The sequence below is a fragment of the Microtus oregoni genome, unplaced genomic scaffold, assembly GCF_018167655.1.
Source record: "Microtus oregoni isolate MIOR12 unplaced genomic scaffold, Mior012 000002F_ref0000024, whole genome shotgun sequence".
NCBI classification, from domain to species: domain Eukaryota; kingdom Metazoa; phylum Chordata; class Mammalia; order Rodentia; family Cricetidae; genus Microtus; species Microtus oregoni.
Genome location: NW_024543061.1, coordinates 4,208,501 through 4,229,326, shown reverse-complemented (window position 1 = coordinate 4,229,326; position 20,826 = coordinate 4,208,501). Strand labels below are relative to the sequence as shown.

Here is a 20,826-nt window from a genome sequence, read left to right as displayed (position 1 = left end):
CCTCAATGTATAGCATCTGATATGAGGTAACAACTGATGTGCCTACCAGTGTTTAATCAGTTTTGCTAGGAGCTGAGTCCAGTACCACACAGATGAAATGGCTGAACCAAAATGAAGGGAGTACTCCTACCAGACAGTAATATATACATACATACACATATATACCACGCATATGATATACATTATATATATATATGTATATATATATGTTAAATTTTTTGAAAAAAGACAGCTTATATTCTTCTTATTTCTATTGCCTGTGAAAATTTGGAAATAAAAACACTTCTAGGATTTTTGATGGGCATTATATTAAATCTGTAGATCACTTTAGGAAAAATTGGCATTTTTACTATCTTAATTTTAACTACCCAAGAGCATGGGAGATCTTTTCATTTTCTGGTGTCTTCTCCAATTTCTTTCTTCACGGACTCCAAAAGAACAATACTCAACTTTACATAGAAAAGCAAAAACCCCAGGATAGCCAAAACAATCCTGTACAATGCAGAAACTTCTGGAAGCATCATAATCCCTGACTTTAAACTCTACTACAGAGCTATAGTACTGAAAGACATTGGTACTGGTATAAAAGCAGACAGGAGGACCAATGGAACCATATTAAAGACCCAGATACCAATCCACACATACCTACAAACACCTGATTTTTGACAAAGAAGCAAAAATATAAAATCGAAAAAAGAAAGCATATTCAACAAATGGTGATGGCATAACTGGATACCATCATGTAGAAGAATGAAAATATATTCAAATCTATCGACAAGCACAAAATTCAAATGGATCAAAGACCTCAACATAAAACCAACCACACTGAACTCATAGAAGAGAAAGTTGGAAGTACATTTGAATGCATTGGCACAGGAGATCACTTCCTAAACAGAACTCCAGTAGCACAGATACTGAAAGAAACAATGAATAAATAGGACCTCCTTAAACTGAAAAGCTTCTATGGAAAAAAAAAAAAGGACATGGTCAACAAAACAAAACAGCATCCTACAGAATGGGAAAAGATCTTCACCAAACCCCACATCAGATAGACAGAGGGCTGATCTCCAAAATACACAAAGAACTCAAGAAATTGGTCATCAAAAAAACAACCCCCCAAAATGGGGTACAGACCTAAACAGAGAACTTTCAACAGATGAATCTAAAATTACTAAAAGACACTTAAGGAAATGCTCAACATCCTTAGTCATCAGAGAAATGTAAATTAAAACAACTCTGAAATTCCATCTTACACCTGTAAGAATGGCCAAGATCAAAAATATTGAAGAAACATTATGCTGGAGAGGAAATGGGGTAAGGGGAACACTCCTCTGCTGCTGGTGGGAGTGCAAACTGGCACAGCCCCTTTGCAAATCAGTATGGCATTTTCTCAGAAAATCAGGAAACAGCCTACCTCAAAACCCATCAATACCACTTTTGGATATATACCCAAAGCATGCTCAATCATACCACGGGAGCATGTGCTCAACTATGTTCATAGCATCATTATTTGTCATAGCCAGAACCTGAAAACATCCTAAATGCCCCTTGACCAAAGAATGGATAAAGAAGATGTGGTACATTTACACAATGGAGTACTACACAGTGGGAAAAAATGATATCTTGAAATTTGCAGGCAAATAGATGGATCTAGAAAACATCATATTGAGTGAGGTAACCAAGACCCAGAAAGACAAATATAATATGTACTCACTTATAAGTATCTTTTAGACATAAAGCAAAGAAAAACCAGCCCACAATTCATAATCACAGAGAACTTAGACAACAAAGAGGACCCTAAGAGAGGGTCCTAATCTATATGGAAAGATGGACATAATCTATATGGACAGTAGAAAAAGAAAAGATCACCTGAGCAAATTGGGAACATGGGAATCATGAGAATAGGTAGGCAGAGAGGGGAGAGGAAGAGAGGGGAGCAGAGAAAAATATAAAATTCAATAAAATGAATAAAATAAAGAAATATGAAATAAATAAAATACTTCTAAATAATTGTGAATAAAGTGAACATTAAACTTTCCATTAAATCGGCATAAAGAGTTATTTGAGTGATGGAGGAGGGTCATACTTTCATTGTTAATAAAGAAACTGCTTGGCCTGATAGGGCAGAATTTAGATAGGCAGAGTAGACTGAACAGAATGCTGGGAAGAAGGGAAGTGAAGCACACACTATAGCTCTTTTCTCCAAGATGGATGCAGGTTAAGATCCTTCCTGGTAAGCCACCACCTCGTGGTGCTACACAGATTATTAGAAATGGGTAAATCAAGACGTGAGAATTAGCCAGTAAAAGGCTAGAACTAATGGGCCAAGCAGTGCTTTAAAAAATACAGTTTGTGTGCTGTTATTTTGGGGGCTAAGCTAGCCATGTGGGATCAGGGTGGCAGGAACGAAGCCCGTCGCTCCTTCTACATTTGAGAGGAAGGAAAACTGTTTCTAAGAGATCATAACTGGCTAGTGTATGAGAATACATCAATCAAGTTCCTGCTAAGACTCTCAACATGTTGATCCCATTTCTGGAGGCCATTCACACTGTGAGGTGTCTTCTCCCACTTTCCTCCCAGTTTGCCTCTAGGCAGTTCCAATTTGTCTCTGCCAGCACAGCACAAATCTTAATATTGTCCCTAACTCTCAAGTTCCCTGAGTTGGATGGTAAATTGCTAGTTCATTCTATTTCAAATGAAGATCACCAGCAATTGTGGCTACAGAGGCAGAGGGAGTCATCAGAATTAGTCTTATGACATAGATTTTAGGCATCTATTTTACACTAATTTAGAGAGAACTATATTTGATGGAATGGTTAATGTTACATTAAAAAAAAATATGACAGTATGCAGTAGAAAAGTCACCATCAATATAGGAATGGGATAAAACAGTGGTTTTCTACCTTCCTAAAGCTGCAACCCTTCAATACATTTCCCGCTGCTGTGGTGACTCACAACCATAAAATTATTTTCATCGCTATTTTATAACTGTAATTTTGCTAGTATGATGAATTATAATGTAAATAATTGTGCTTTCCAATGGTCTTATGGGACCACTGTAAAAGGGCTGTTTGACCCCTACAGCATAGCAACCCCCCCAGAATGAGAAACAATGGGTGAAACACAGTGCACTCTTTGACCTCAGGTGGCATGCACAGCCCAGGCTTGTGATCAGCCAGACACAAAAATTTCAAATCATCTTCCAGTGGTTTGAACACTGTGCTCAAAATCGATAAGTTTATATTTTCAGTTGTACTGTTTAACCTCGCAGTCAGTGAGGTGAAGGTGATATAAAGGCAGGTAAACTTCGTCTGGGGAAATCAAACAATTAAGAGATTGCAAAATGGCAGAAGCAGGGTTCAACTGTGTAACTAATATCAAAACTAAGAGTTGTTTGTTTGCTTTCCCATCCTATGTAATTCTGCTTAAGAAGCAAAAGTATCAGTTTACAGTTCTGAAAATTACCAATCACTACCAGCTTTGATTGACTGAATTGATTAGTCAGGTAGGCTCCTATCATTTAAATTCTAAATGAGTGGAAGTGGGAACCAAGGCTAGAGAACAGAAGAGAACCGGAGAACTAAAGAGGGCTGAGAACAGAAAAATCACCCACCAATACAGGGCTTACCTAAACTGTTTCACTGTATCAAGTATTGACTGTTCTTGGAACTGATTATCAATCATCCACTATGAAGGAGAAGTCTTCTAGTGAGTATAAAGGGAAGCAGACCTGACTCCCAGCCAGCACTTGCATTATGGCCCCATCCAGACCCAGTCACATTTGAGGTGCCTCTCCATTCTTGGAGTTAAACATTTCCTCCTGAGAAATAATTTTATTGCAACATAACATTTAGCTAAAATGTACAAATTCTATGGAAATATTTGGTGCCTTCATTTGATCTACTAAAATAAAATACAGTTGCCATGAGAAATAATGAATACAACCACTAGCAAACAAGAAGCTTAAATGATAATAGTCTTCCATATTATACCTTTAGTGACCTAACATTAGGTCAAAGAGCAATCATCTTTAAAATTCTGTCCTGATTAGATATATAAGTAAAATAAAATAAACCAGCACTATTTTAATATTGGCTTCAGTCTTGGATGAAAACCAATACATGTAAATTAAAATAAAATTAAAATTCTAAAATTTTAGTAATATTATTTAGAATAAATAATTCTTAGAGATTTCTTCACACAAGAACAACTGCTGAAGCAGTATCTTCAAAATATCCATAGCACAATAGTGCTTTTAATGGTTCCATTTGAAGAAAACAATACTGTTACAAATGTATCTTTGGTAAAAGAAGAAGACTTGAAAATGATTATTTTTCAGTGAAAGTAGGATGAACCTCTGTGAAGCAAGAAAGGGAATGTCAAAATGCTGTTCCCTGAGATAAGATTCTTCAAATGAGGCCACGTGCATTCTAAGTTCAAGAATAAATTCTGTAAATGGCATCAAATGTCCTGTCTTTCAGCCTTGCACATCTGGTGATACTGAATGTCTATACATATTTTCTATACAAAGTCCATTTACATTTGTGGATGCCAAAACCTTTACATTTTTTCTTGTATTTACCATATTATCACATGAGAAACCCTTGAAGACAAAGTCATGCTTTTCTTGACAGGTCATTCTGGTATCTGACTGACTTCAACTTCTCTTGTCACATTTACATCCCAACTTCATGTTTCTTCAAGTGGAACTGCTTCCTGATTCTGTCTTCTTATTTCTGACTTACAACTCCACAGATTGGCCAGAGTCTCCATACCATCCTGTGTTCCATGACAGTGAGGATCAGCTTTTATTTATCCTAAGAACGAATTCATTAAATAGCACAGATAACATGAGCATCATAGTTTTTTTTTTCTTTCAAAATGATAAAATCCTCATTATTATTATTTTGGGGTATAGTTGTAACTGAATACACTATGCTGAAAAAGAGAAAGTTAATAGAAAGCTGGCCTAATTGTCAACCCCATAAGGATTAACCTTGGGATACTTGAAAAGACAAAACATGGAGACACTCCAATGTTTCACACCATGTTCACACCAAATTTAAAATTCAATGAGCACACTTAAAAGACATGTTTTTATTCTCAGAATGGACCAGGCAAGATGGGGACCATTGTTGCTGCTTTCCATTAAAAATAAGATACTAACATTGTGCAATCAAACACAGAATTCTAAGGGTTAGTAAAAACTTCACAAACTTCAGTGATTGTCTTAGTACTCTGCTAATCTTGAAAACTGAAAGAATAATGAATATTGCTTCTGACACCCCTAAAATAGGTGTCTTTGTATGATAGTTATGTTTCTTATGCATTGAACAGACGGAAAATCAATAGATGTACAATGTAAGCAGCAAAGAAATAGGAAGCTAACCAGTATATAACAAGGCTAATTTCTGGATCCTCCAGCCATTTCTCAAACTTAGTAGCTGGCCTGGACTTAGACCTTACTAATCTTGACACCAAAGCTTGCCTAATATGGTTGCCTCTACAGTTGCTTTGCCAAACCATTTCTTTTATTTCTTCTGGATGATTTGCAATGAACTCTCTCAATTTGAAATTCAGTCTTGAATATATCATGAAACTCTCTCTGATTACCATTGTATTACATGGCATGTCTGTATTTGTATTGAGAAAATTTTAATTTTAAAGTTACATTATCAATTGAATAGATTAGGCTTGTTAGCAGTTGCTAGAAGACAAGAACAACATTTGTTGAAAGGGGGAAAAAGTCAAACTTTAAGCATGTTCATAATCGAATTTTAACAAAGGGTTAGCAAGGAAGTAATGACGTTAGTATACTATTAATAAGATAGAAATTAAACCAGATAATAATGGTATATACTGTCATTTCAGCTACTCATGAAGCTAAAGCAAAATTAAGGATACAATTATATATGGTAAGTCACCATCTCTAAAAGTGTATATTGCGCATTACATTTTAAAATATTCATTATTTACTACTAGAAGTATTAAAAGGTCTAAATTATACCTCTTATATAGTTATACTATCATTTTCTTTGTTTATGTCACTCTGATTTCCATATCATATAAACATCTGAGAAAACACAAATGCCGAAAGTAATAAATGTGCATAGCATTAACCTTAGAAGACATACCAAGAAACTTGATTTTGTTTGTTGAAGATTCTAAAGGCTACCATGTCTGAATTGGTCAATTAATAATCACAGAATATAAATATTTAACCACTAAAGGAAGACAAACAGTGAGTCTAAAAAGAAAAACTGATTCTCTAAGAAGGTAGCAAGATAAACTGGTTTATAATCTGAATAAAGAGATTATTAAAGACAAACCATTACTCACAGCACTTGTCTAAAAATATAAAAATATAAATCTACAATCAACTAACACTGAATAAAACTTTATCAAAACTGGGTGTGTTGTCATGCTCTATAACCTCACACTTTGTAGGAGAAGGCATGAAGACGGTGAGTTCTAAGCAAACTTGGACCTTCTATTGAAACCACATATCAAAAAGCAAAGAAACAAACACCCCTAATGAAGCCATGTACCTGTACTCAATAATGACACTTTCTCTGATCTCTTTTCTTTCTCTAGTTCACCATTGATTAGATTTTTGCTTTTATCATTCGTATGCACTTCTCAAATGACAGTACTCAGCTTCTTCTTTATAGTCTTCTAGAACACAGCATCATCTGCGAGCCACGTGGGAACATATAAGGAAGATCTCAGTATGCAATGGAGATTGACAAAAGCTTCAAAACAACATAGTTCATTATCTGGATTGCTTTAAAATATAGCTAACAATCTATATTTTCCTTTAATAAAGACACAAGAGTCACAATATTGGAAACTGAGATAATGCTGCTGCCCTGGCTGTCAGTAGCAGTACCCCAAGAACAAACTTCTCCAAATATTAATACTCTTGATCTGATTCCAATTTTTGTTATGCAGCAACCTCTTTGGTGGTCTGGAAGTTTAGGTCACAACCAACAGTCAAAAGCAAATTCCCTCTTCAGAATCTGGGAAATATTGGGGGAAAATAAAGATGTTTATTCTCAGCAAGCCTGTGCCTAGAAGCATTCAGGGGCTGATTTTCCGGTTTACAGATTATCTACAATCCTTTGCTCCTTCTTCCTGGCTTTTGGCTATTTTGTTGCTCATTAGCATTGCCATTGAAGGGTGGACAGGAAATAGAAAGAATCAAAGCAGTTCACTATTTTAAACTGTTTATTAATAACAACAAAACAAAGCCTTTGTGGGGAAAAATCTTGCATTTGACAGCTACTTTTTGATTATTTGTTTATATCCATTTTTTAGTGTTCTAAATTACAGCTACATTTGTTCTGTTCTCAATTACAGCTACATGGTTGAAGGTAAGTATCTTACTAAGATACCATGGCTCTTGTAAAAAAAAAACTATTTTATTTTGCTATGGGATAAACTTCCTCTTTCCTTTGCTGGAGTATAGACAAAAGTACAGATAACTTATATGACTAAATTTTGATTTATTATAATATTAAATATTAGCTTAAAAATAAAAGAAATTTCATATATATATATATGAAACACTGCAAAATCTGACATATATGATCAAATTTAAACAACAGCTCAATGCTTTTATTTATTACAGAATCACTAGGTATCTAAGTCTCTTCCAAATTCATGATTTAATGACATAACTGCTGACATCTATGGTGTGAAGGAAGAAAGAGGCAAATAAATGGCTGACGTTCTGTATTGGCTCTAGCTTTGACATGATTATATTTATTTTGCAGCCAATAGCTATACTAGGGTGAAGGATTAACCATCAGAAAGCTGAGTAAAGAGATTTCTATTATAAATGAAGACTATCTGTAAAGGATAAACTCCTCATCCTATTTATAAGCTACTTTCTTCTGAAAAATATATTTGGCTTATGGCGCTGTCAAGATTCCATCAACAGGACATTTATTGACTTCCCACAATTCCCCATGCTGTAGTGGACTGTAGTCATCCAGCTGGAAGACTCAAATTGCCTCTTATTTCAGCTCCCTAATAAGAAACTATGTCTTAAGGAGACAGGTATCTCTAAAATCTCTTCAAGGATAAGAGGCACAGGTGACCTAGACAATGAAATGAGACATTAAAGTCTTAATATTTAGGCGTCACATATCAAAATTAACATTTGCTGAGCCCATCTGCTAAATGTCCTATATTAAATTCAAAAGTGACTCAGTATATTTACTGCCAATGCAGCATGAGAATATAGATCATGATTTTTTCTATCTGAACAGTCAATTTCATAGAGTGTTTGAAAATCGCCAGGTACAGCAACAGATAACAGGAGAGCAAAATCAGTCAAGTCTGGTTATGAGATACGACAAACACAAATGAGGGATAAATTATGGGAAAAAAAAGGATCTTTTTCAGAAAATACTCGAATGGCCACATGCAGAGAACACTTTCTTTGGTCTATGCTGAGACTGACCAGAAACATCTTCAGAAACAACGTGCAATGTACTTGTCGTCAATCAAGAAATAACTGACGAGATATGCAATTGTCACAACACCATTCACATCATTTTGTATGCTAGCAAACTGCTGTAGTTTTTATGCAAATGAATCAGCTCCTGATTTTAATTCACCTTAAGCCACAGGCAACAGAACACCTGCAATGGTTCATTTGTCTCTTCAGTTTCTGGTCCTGGGCTTTTAAGAACAATATGTCAATCTGAAATGTACTGCCAATGGCATATGACATTTTAATGATGTTGATAGTAAGTAGATTAAGTACTTCATCAATTTTAGGTACCCATTCCAAATAAGTTTAGATATAAATCTGCTTCAAAATTCTGCCAAATGACTGCAAGTCACCATCCCAAGAGGTCACATTCTACTATGTTACACATACATTTTGAGATTCTGTATTCTGTCAAATGACTGTACTTCACCATCCCAAGAGAGTATGGAGTACTAAGTTACAAATATATTACAGTATTCTATATTCCACGATGTGTTCCTCAGCCATAACACAATTGTCTTTTTTGGCAATCCTTTCTGATCTTAAACTAGACTTCAATCTTCTGAGTATTCATGGATCTCCTGTTTATACATCACTTAAAACATGTAGCCTAGCAGAAATATCCATGCAACACTTACATTATTCCCACAATGGGAGAAGGTCTGGTGCAGGAGTTAACACCAGAAAGGAATTCAGAATAAAAGCAGAAAAATAATGAAAGCCCTATTCAATCCAGATATTAACTGAAGCACAACACTAGTGTGACATACACAACTCTTTGGGTTATTAATAGACTTATGAATGCATTAAGATTCACTTTCAAATGATTCCTAAGCTCAGAAAATTGAGAACATTTCCTTTCCTCATTTTCACCTGTGACTGAAAAGCTGTCAGCTGTGGTATAGCACAAATAGAAGTGAAAGATCCATAAAAGGAAATGTTTAACTGTGTCACTGAAAATTAACATAACATGAATTTCTGTTTTGCAATGAAAACTATTGCCCTATAAAATAGCCACATTCTCATTTCTGAATGAAATATTTCTGGGGGATTTAAAGCAAAACAAATGCATCTCAGAATTTGTTTAAAAAAGAAATGAATGATCAGTTCAAATGTGTCCATTATACAAGAATTGCATTGTGCTGTATTAGCATTCATTAGTTTAGGATATTATATATTCACAATTAATGAAGTTCCTCAAAAGTAAATATGTATTCTATTTGTAACACATATCACTGCTGTTCAAATTGTAATCCACTCATAATTTCAGGTAAGAAATATCAAATAAACCTTAGTGGTGATCTGGAATACTTAATGAAGCAAATAAGCAGAATAATAAATATCGTATGTTTCAGAACCACAGAAAAGTTTCTCACTCAGGTCAGGAACAGTCATCTTGACTCAGTACTACTTGATCTAATACCACAACTACAAAACAAAAAGACCTTCCTACTATTCAAACCTAAACTCCAGGAAGCAAATAAATTTGGAGGAAAATGTTGTATTTTATTCATAACGCCTGTAACTCTGTTATGATTCTTCTTAGTGAAAATATATTCATGAAAATTCCTATACATGAACACTTCCGAATCAAAATCAACCCCACCCTGTATTTCCTGCAATATCCTTCATCTCTTCCCTTTTTCTCCTCCCTCTTCTTAAGCCTCTCAGAGGCCTCAGGTCTTGGTGCATTTGTTCGGTTGTTGCCAGCCTCTATTTTATCTCTTTTTGCTCACTGAACACAGTTTTCTCAAAGTTCCTCCCTGTCCAGAAGTTCTCTAGAATAATTACTTTATATATTCAACTTGACAACATTCCTCTTCATCTTCCAAAGAATACTGTCCTAGGTTTTCTTCTAGAACATTATTCTATCCTGTCTTCTATTCTGTTTCATAGGCACACATCCATCTCTTCTCCTGGGTTCCGTCTCTCCTCCCAGCCTCTCCTTCCTGCAAGGCTCTTGTCTTAGAGCTCTTCTATCTCACTTATCTTCCCCACTCACTGATTAAAGACCAAATATCATGACAAGGTCTAAATTTTCCTATAACGTGTAGACACATAAAAAAATAAATAGTAGCCTTTACCTGGAAGTCCAACATATATACAATTTAATGAAACACACTTGGATTCCTTTATAACCATTGCCCACTTTCCCCACTTTCCCATTTTTGATTCGCACACTTCAGCTTTCTGCCCCAAAAAGGCACTTTGGAATATTACATGCCCTAAAATTTTCCCATTTAGCCAACGCATGAGAAAAGTCTGATTTTACTACTTTATATAGACAGTCTAATGACAGCCCTTCCCCTTCAGCCACAAATTGAACTCAAGTCACAGTGGCGAAACTACAGTTCTATGCCAGCTGGTACAGACAAAACCAGAGAAGGTCATAAAAACTTTAGAGTTATAACATGATACATAAGTCTCTCCTGCATTTGCTTTGCTTGTAGGTCAGATTTTATTCCCTTCTTCTTCCCACTTTGCTCATTAAATGATACTCAAAGTGGCTTTCAAAATGTCCCTTTACAAATTAAACTGACTCCTAGTATCTTGTCTCACCGCCATTGCCCTTGCAAGTCACTGCACAAGATATCTTTACGCCTCATGCCCTTTGTTTTGAATCAAGTCTTTTTTTTTCTTCCGAGAGTTATTACCATGCCACCCCACCTAAAATACAGTCCTGTGTCACTTGTCAGTCTCCCATTGAACTTAGTAGTGCTTATAAAAAGTAGGATTTATCTACTTTCTTACTTATTTGTCTCCCCTTTGAAACTGAAAAATTATACCTACAAAAGCATAACCTACTCAGTATTTTAATCCTGAGAACCCCTATACTCATTAACAGGGAGTTGGTAGCTATATTAATTTAGGGATGTGGCAGTAGTAGGCACTCCTCTTGGGTCCATGGCCTCACCATCCATGGGTACTTGGCTAAGTTTACAGTATCAGGCATTAATTCTCTCATACTGAGCAGGCCTTAAGTTCAACTGAGTAGCTGTTGTTTAGGCCCAATATACATGTCATGCTACTATTGTGGTTTTTAGGTATGAGCAAGCATTAAATGGACTCAGCAGTCTGTATATGCAAATATATATACACACATATTTATGCATATATATATATACATAAACACACACATATATAACAATAATAATTATAAAGTAACAGGTCATAAGGGGACTGTGGGCTATATAACAGGTTTTCAGCTAGAGGAAAGAAAGGGTGGGTGGAAATTATGTAAACATAGTACTCAAGTATTAAATTAACAAAAATTATACAAATGTTAAAAAGGTTCACTGACGGATTCTTACATGATGATAGAAATGTCCGTATTATCCTGTCATTCTGTAAATACTAGAATTATAATGATTTACTAATGAATGAATTTAGGAATTTAGGAGATTCAAGATATTCACTTAGGAGAAACAAGATATGTATAACAGCAAATAATAACATTTATTTTAAACAATATTTTTAATCATTGTATGATATAGTAAAATTAAATAATTGCTATTTTAATAAAATTAATATCTTGATTTTATGAATACGAGTATGGTTTTTATTGTTGTTGTTGTTGTTTTGGTTTTTCTAGACAGGGTTTCTCTGTAGCTTTGATGCCTGTCCCAGAACTAGCTCTTGTAGACCGGGCTGGCCTCGAACTCCCAGAGATCCGCCTGCCTCTGCCTCCTGAGTGCTGGGATTAAAGGCGTGCGCCACCACCACCAGGCTAGGAGTATGTTTTAATAAGATGGTTAACTGGACTGACTGACTAACTTTCAACATGCAATTCATGTGCTTAGCTTGGGACACCTCTGATTTTGCTTCCATCTGCTAAAGAGGCTATCAGTGAGTCAATACAAAGTAGCCACTCATTGAGGCTACTTGCTGAGCAGTGACTGTGTACAAGAATACATGAATGGAACAGGAATGGAACAAATGAAGAACTTTAAAATGTCTGTATCTTTACATGAAACATTTGTGAGTGACATCACACATGCACTAATATTAACAGAGTGCTTTAAATTTCCCAGTTATATGGACAGTGCAGACAGTACTGAGTGCTTACCACTGAGGCCAGTACTAATGATAAAGCACTTGAGTGTGGCAAGCCTTGAATAACACCTTGCGTGATGCCCTAGTGGGCTGCTAATCAAATTACAAACAAAATCTACAATAAAGCAAACCCATCTCACTCTGATACTACAGCTCCCTAACAAATCTAATTAGCAAATGTATTATTCATAATTCTAGTTTCTACCAGAACCAGCTTGAGTCCCCGCTCCTTAGTAGAATGATTACAGTTTCATTTATGATTTATATTTCCACTTTTATTTTTTAAGTTCACCCTAAAATTTGCTATCAAGTTTAACTCTGTATTGTATTTGATTATGTCTCTCCTCCCAATTTCTTTTTGAAACACTTTCAATACAGAATTTTCTTTTGAGTCCCATAATTTTAGAGTTAAATGTGCTTAAGAGTTTATAATAAAGAGACTCAGAAAATCAAATAAAATTTCAATATTACTCAATTAACTGTTTATAAAATAGATACTTTGTATGAACCAAATAGAATGTAAGTCCAGACTCTTTCAAATTATGATATCTTAAATTCATCATCTGTTGTTCACATTCTCCTGAGATTTGTATCTATAACCAAAGCCTAAAATCCATCAATGTAAATGACTAGAACCCATAAATACCCCAGTAAGCAATCTCAGAGTAACTTTAATATACTTCTTAATATGTCCATCTTATTACTTGACTTTACTTCAGATATTTAAAGTACATCATTTAATATAATAATTTAACTTATTAATGTTGTCATTGGAGAAAATATAAATGAATAAGAAAAAGTTACCATTCAGTTTAGGCCATATTCTCTGTAAGTATATGATTACCACAGTGTTTGAATTGTTACTGTACTGACAGATGACTTACATTTAATCATCTATTATTCTAAGACTAGAATACCACACAAAAAAGATTATAGAAACAAAGAACACAAGAAAATATCAAGGAGAATACTGATTCAAATGACTAAATGAAATAGGAGTCTTACTCATGGTGACAAGTTACATGAAACTTCACATTAAACAGGTAAAATTGCATGAAAACATAGGTGATCATGGATAATATACATTATGTTTAGATGTTTCCGTATTCACATACACATATGTAACATTCACATCTAGTTTATATGCATTTCCACACTAACATCCATCAGTTTGCCACCATAAGGTTTCCAGAGAGGAGAAGAATCACTGCAAAGAGAACTAAGAAATGGCTTTACTCACTGCTGACTGACTGTACCAACAACACCACTCATCACACAGCAGACTTCCCTCTATCCTAGCTCTTCCTCACCACAATATTGATTTAAGAAAATAACCTTGCTTGATTTTAACTTTGCCTAAAATTTACATTGTTGAACCAATAAATCTTCTCTCTTTAGAAAGTGGCAGGTATTGATACACTGTAGAGTAATATATGTAAGAAAGAAAAGCAAAATTAATATATACTTTTCTAGATATAGATAAAAATCACTGTGTTTTTCAGTATCACAAATCTCATCAATTAATGCCTTTTTTTCTGATAATTTCAAAATTAGTTCATATGATTTTTTTTCATCTAAGACCACAAAGGAACAGTTCAGAAGGCAGTGACACCTAATGGTAGAGATATTCCTATAGGCTGCAACAAACATTAAATAATCAGCAATAACAAGTATTGTTACTAATATGCTCTCTATAATCAAAATGAACCAATGATCCAATTAAAAAGGGAATGCTTTACTTACAATACTATAAGTCAGTAAAAGAAGAAAATAAGCCTGTATAAAATATAGAGTTTTAAAATCATAATATACCATTAAGATAAACTTACGGTACAGAAAAATAAGCCATAGAGGTCAGAATTGAATGAAATATATCTTTCATTGCTTCTAACAATTTCCATTACCATCTATTTTTAGATAAGTCAAATGTTAATCACTGTGATTTTTATTCATATTTGAATGGACATTTATAGGAGATATTTAGTGGATATATATTTCATCTGGAGTAGACAGCAAAGGTCCTTGTTATAATGTTTATTAGTCATGTCATGGCTGATGCCTTTGATTAATAACAACACTGTCTAATTTAATTCACATCAGAATTGTGCTTCAAATAACTCTATTAATCATACAGAAAAGAGCAACAGTAAAATGTGTCTTGATACTTTTGGTAAGTTTATTTCTATTTGCCTATAACTTAGGGACCAAACAGTTGTTATAACAAAAGTAAAAAAGAAAAAAGCAATTTGGTATATATATGCAAAGAGTCCCTGATGCTGGATTGAGTTCAGTGGCTGACCAGTAGATATCATGTGAAGAAAAAGAAACATTTTAGCAAAAAAAAAATAGTTATTATATTCCTTCTGGGAATGTGTTTATAATCATACTTAATAAAACAGACCTGAGTCCCCAAATAAGAAAAACAGATGCTTTCAATTGCATGTCAGGTGTTGTTCACAATGTGCTGACATTCATTCCCTAAGCCAGCTGTATACCTGAAACATTCTGATGATGAAAGCATGCTCTGAACTCTCCAAGCCTCTCACAATGACAGAGTTGATTATTATGATCTTGAGAATGAAGTGTCATCTGGTTATGAGAGAAATGAATACACGGTTCCTTTCTACCCCTTTGACAGAAAGCATTTTAATAAGACTGATAACAGCCAAATATCGCTAGTGATGTGTGTAATATGAGGATGAGTACAGTCCTTTCGTGTTCCCTTATAGAGATATGTGACTGGTGATAGCTAATTTACAATCTGTTCTATGAGCACAGGAACCAGATAAAGAAACGAGCATATATTAAACTGTTAAAACGTGCGATCCTCCATATTAGATAGGAAGCAAAACACAAACTGTGCAGTTGACTGGAAATGCCACCTAATCCCTGCTTAATTAAAGCAACACACGCTATACTCCTGTTGTGTTGAGGGAGTACAGAGTGGGGGACGACTGATGTATGAGGAAAATAGCAGTCAGTGTGGCTAATCTCAAAGACTTGGGAGCTTTCTAGCTACATAAATCAGCGCGACTTCTGAATAGCCTCATAAAACACCGTATCATTGCCATTCCACTCACGACGTTTTCGTTCTTCCTACAGCATGCAGATCGTTAGGAAACTTCTAAGCAATCAAGTAATGTGGGCCTGATGAAATTACTCAATCAATGCACAGGCCCAAAGTAGAAGCATAATTCAAACTTGCATAGTTTTTATATGTCAAAGACCTTCCTTTCACCAGGGCAAAGGAGGTGATTCAACATAAACTACTGTGTGTATCTGTATCTAACAATTAAATACAGGCAATTAATAAATACCTCTGAAATGCGATTAACAGAAAATCCAAGCAACCACAATATTATGCATTTTGAGTAGAATAAATAAACATTCTGAATCATTGTGATTCAATCATTAAAATGCATTTCAGGATCATAGTAAACTAATTCAATAAATTTAACTAAATTTATTCAACAAAATATTAAAGAGTTATATGCAATTGTTTTTATTAAGCTACGTTGTACGACATAAAAGGAGAGAGGTGAGAATTTTCATACACATACTATAGTTCAATATCAGAAGCCTTCAGTATTTAAAGAACTTAATAGAGCAATGACTTTTTGTCTTTCCAGTGTGCCTGCAACCACTTTTTCACCAGACTGAGGACACCTTCATTTCTGCATATCTCCTTACATCACTAGAGGTGAAATACCCCTCTCTCAAAGGTGTCATCATTTTCAGCCTTTGAGTCCTGAGCTAATACACTTTTAACATTCATATTTCTCATGTGATTTCATGAAAGCAATCACCTAAAGAGTATTCATTTTACTCATCGACCCAGTAAGCTATCTGACCCACTGCAGGCTAACTGCTGCCTTACAAGTTAAATACAGATGTACCAGCTTTGAATTTCTCATATTTTGGGTAAATGTTCAGGAAAGGGGGCATTTAACCTCTGAAGTACATACAACTTAGCCAATTTTCAGTACATTAGAAGACATATAAAGCTTTTAAATCTCTGTTAGCTTCACTGCAGTAATAGGTAGTCTATAAAAGAAGCCAACTCCTTGTATAATGCACTAATTTCATTCAAGCAAAGTTAATTGAGAAAGAAGTACAGCTTTCAGTTGGTTATACAGAGTAGATGCACACAGCTAGACTTCTAAAAAATGTGTAATAGCTGCACAGTTACTTTTAAAGGATCAGGTTATAAATAAGTAAGCCATTTCACTCCGACAGAGAACATACAGTTATCTCCTACTCTGAACCAAATGCCCAGATTGCATTGTAAAGTAGTATTCCTCTCTTAAAGAATACCAAGATATATACATATGTGTAAATCATGTATTTAACATGTAGAGCACAGAATAAGCAACAAAATAAACTCTTCTCTACTACCCCCGAGGCGGGGGAGGGGTGCAAGCATAAGTCAGAAACATCTAACCATCAAATGAATATAAAGAAAGGAATAGTGATCCCACCCCACAGTTTTGCCCCCATCTCTTACAACTACACATAAATTCATGACATTTCTTTACAAAGAGCCTGGTTCATTTCCAAACTCTTATCAGAGCTTTCCTGAACCCCGCAATGAGACCGTAATTTCTCACCGGAAAGTTCTGAACCTACAAGCACTGCTAGCCCCCAGGCAAAATAGTATCTAGCAGGCCAGCTATCTAATGCTTCATTTTCTTAATGCACAAGGGCAAGGCTTTCTGAATTCTGACCTCATTAACCCTTGCACAGAGACATACAGTCCCATTGATATGAATGGTGGAGAATGGCAGACATGTTTGCGAAGATAGCCTATAATACCAAAAGAGGGAGGCCCCTGGAGCTAAGGATCTGTCCACCAAAGGTACAAACAACAGACAGGAGCCCCTGGCTTGGGAAGAACTGCCACCTGCAGCTGCTTCACCTGTCAGGTGTGTGTGTGTGTGTGTGTGTGTGTGTGTGTGTGTGTGTGTGTCACGGTGGAAGGGCAAGGGAGAAGCTGTGACCCATCTGTCGCCTAGATTTGTAGAACAGGAAACCGTTTGTACAGATAAAACTCCTGTACCAAAAAGAAAAAGAAGAAGAGAAAAAAAAAAAATCCCCAGGGGAGTCTCACTGCAGCCCCGCAAACGAACCTTACTTGCCCTGGAGGAGAATTTCCGAAAAGGAAATCATCACATTAACGCAGAAAAGGCTGCAAAAGCCAGTCTCCACTCAGCTCTCAGGGATTAGCAAGTGAGAAGAGTTGGAGCCCTCAGCTGTGGGCACCCTGCATGATAATGACTCGAGCCCCGTCGCTCCCACCGCGCCACCGGCCGGTCTGCTCGCCAATAGGTGGGGCCAGGATCCTGGCGACCCGCGGTGCCTCAGAGAGCCAGGGCGCACAGCTCGCCCTGGCGCAGCTCGGGAGGCAGCTGTCAGCTACTGCCGTGTCTAGCCTGGCCACGAGAGCGGCCTGCAACGGCTTCGGCGTCTCCCATGCCCCGGGCCGAGAGCGTGTGTCCCGCCATCCTCTCCCGCCACTGTGTCGCGGGGACCGCAGAGGATCGCGAGCCTGGGAGTCCGCACCGCTCGCCGCAGCGGACTCGGCCGCTCAGGATGCAAAACCACCTGTTCGAGCCGCGGGGAGCGCCCCCAGCCCCAGCCCGCCTCTCTCCCCGCGGATGACACTGCCAGCACACACCCCCACCCCCATGATTTTTTTTTTTTCGTGGCTCAAATGTACATCCGGGAAAAATCGGGAAGCTAGAGTCAATCAAACTTCCTTCTCCCCACAACCCGAGTCCCCGCACTCCCTGCACTTATGTGCGAAGGCCAACGTGAGCCCCTGCGCCCGGCCCGCACTCCCCACCTGCTCTCACTCCCGCGCAGCAAGGCTCAGCCACAGCTGAGAGAAAGCTGAGCCTGTGCAAGCGCGGGCACCAAGGGGCGCGAACCGAAGCCACTCCAGCAGCCGTCAGAGGCTCAAGGGGGTGGGGGAGAATAGATTACTGCCAAGGAAACGCTAGGGGAAAATCGCCACAAGCCGCACAAGCTCTATCTTACCGATATGGATGATGGAATCAGCGGTCGCCAGGTCCCAGGTTCGAGACCACCAGAGGGACAGAAATAAGAGCAAGGGGAAAACTTCCATCCTCTGATGCAGATCTTCCTTGACCACGACTTTGCTTCCAATATGTAGATATTCTTTAAACCGGTCCACAGAGTTTGAGGTCACGACAGAGTTGAGTGCAGCTTTCCCACTAATTTCCAATCTCGCCAGTGCACACAGTCTTTCTTAGTCGCCAAGGAGGCACAGGCGACCCGAGAGCTAGCACAGCCGGAGGCAGCCTCCTCCCAAGCCCTGTCACTCGGAGGGAAATTTTGGCATCGCCAGAGTTGTTTGCAGTTGGGCTTTTTAAAAATGTATCCAGCCTTGGCTGCTCTCGGACAGGGGGCGAGGCTGGCGCTCAGAAGGTGGCCCTGGCCGCGCGGGGGCCGCGGTGGCGGGTCCCAGCTCCGCCGCAACTTGGGCACCCCCGCGCCGGATGTGCCCGCGCCCTCCCCCGCCGCCGAGCCCCTCCACCCCGGGCCGCGCGCGGTCGTGGCGCCTCGCGGCCAGCTCTCAGTGCCACGGGCGACGAGGAGGATGCGAACGGAGCCGCCAGATTCCAGCGGGGAGGGGGAGGCCGGCTCCGGGAGGGGTGGAAAAAGTGAACTTGAAGGTAATGCCGATAGTAATGCAGAGAAGACTCCGGTTCTGCGCCAGGCGGGCCCCGGGGCTGGCGCGGCGGGCCCGAGCGGCTCCGCGGGCGCGGTGGCGGGGGTGTCCGCCGGGAGCGAGCAACGGGCCAGGCCGGCGCGCGGAGCCGCGGCTGCAGGATGCTCCGGAGCCGCTCGCCTGGCGGGATGCGGGAAGCCAGCAGCAGCCTGGCAAGCTCCGCTGCAGCCCCACGTTGCTTAGAAATGGATCACCTAGGAGAAGCGAGTCCGCAAGAGAGCGGTGCTGTCAGGCGGAGAGGGGAACCGAGAGAGGAAGAGCTTCTAATAACCACCTCCTCCCCCTATCTGCAATACAAGGGAGAAACAAAACCGCGCTCTCAATTCCCTGGGAATCTTCACCCGGACTGAGAAAGGCAGGACTCAAAGAGAAGGCAGTGAAGTCCCCCCCACCTGCCTTGTTTTTTTTTTCTTTTTTTCTTTTTCTCCCCCCCCCCGAGGTTAAAAGCAACCTAAAAAAGCCACCCCATTTATTTAACCTTGCTGTCCCCCAACAGGTATAGGACTTTTTTTCTAGTCTTTGTCTGGAATTAGTCACATTGGCTGAGAACAAATTAGGGACACCTAGTCACTTAGGGAAAAGAAGACCTAGAAAGCTTTTAATGAGATTTCAATTATAAAGTTATAAAAAGCTGAGAATGTGCTGATTACCTTTTAAACAGTGTTGTTTTTTTCTTTTTTCCTCTTTCATTATTTTCCCTCTCTTTTCATTCTCTGTTTTTTTTTTTTGCAACCTGGATACAGAAAAAATTCTGAAATAATGTCAGAAAAGGGACAGTGAAAAGATTTTAAAAAATATCTAATAATATAAAAAAATAAAACAAACAAAATAAAAGCCTCAGTGACCAAAATACTGCATTGAGTTAATCGCCTGTGCAGTTAGGTCGTCCTGGGGGCTCCTTGCTGTCCTTGGAAATGCTGCGGAAGCACTCTAAGGCAAGCTCCCAGTCTCCAGAGAAGGGGTTTTGGGCAAGCTTATCCCTGCTCCTGGAGATTTCTTTTCTTCTAAGGACTATTTTATATCCTTCCCTCTTACTGTGTAAGGGGGCTCTGTTAACTCCATCAAGTGTCTAAGTGAGATCAGGTTTTAACAGCCTAGACACTGTTTCCATTACACTGTAGTCCACTGGAAATCTTGTTACCAAGAGAGTGTGTGTCAGAACTCACCATTCCTCTTCCTAAGAGTGGCGGAGCTCTTTTGTTCCTGTTCCCTCATTGAGCACCTTTCTCTTTGATGATGCTTTGGCTTGGCCATTCTCACCACTGCAAAGTCTTATCCTCCTTCATCTTATGAATTTCATCCCTGGACATTCCAGGAAAAAAAAAAATGTTTTGCTCCTTTGGTTCTGCTACTCAGATCCTCCTGGATCACATATGGTCTATTCAAGCTCCTCACCTCCTCCAGAGCAGGATCCTGTCTCCTAGGAAACAGTGCCCCACCTTTTAGTGTGAAATAATTTCCCCCATCTTCTATTTTCTCGCTGCAGTCTACCTTTGTATCACAAAAGAAACTACTTTGAAAT

At 38.2% G+C, this 20,826-nt stretch overlaps 1 protein-coding gene across 5 annotated transcripts in view; it reads right to left on the bottom strand.

The window, feature by feature from the left end:
* Positions 1-19,683, bottom strand: part of Grid2 (glutamate ionotropic receptor delta type subunit 2) — a 1,406,062-nt gene extending 1,386,379 nt beyond the window's left edge. For 2 of the 5 annotated variants that reach the window (XM_041638370.1, XM_041638390.1), the window contains exon 1: positions 18,590-19,683. In XM_041638370.1, coding sequence (XP_041494304.1) covers positions 18,590-18,677 — 88 coding nt within the window. In that variant the 5' untranslated portion in view covers positions 18,678-19,683. Of the gene's footprint in view, positions 1-17,679; positions 17,737-18,589 lie in introns of those variants that run through there. The other 3 variants (XM_041638352.1, XM_041638381.1, XM_041638359.1) reach the window with 3 other exon arrangements.
* Positions 19,684-20,826: the final 1,143 nt, after the last annotated feature.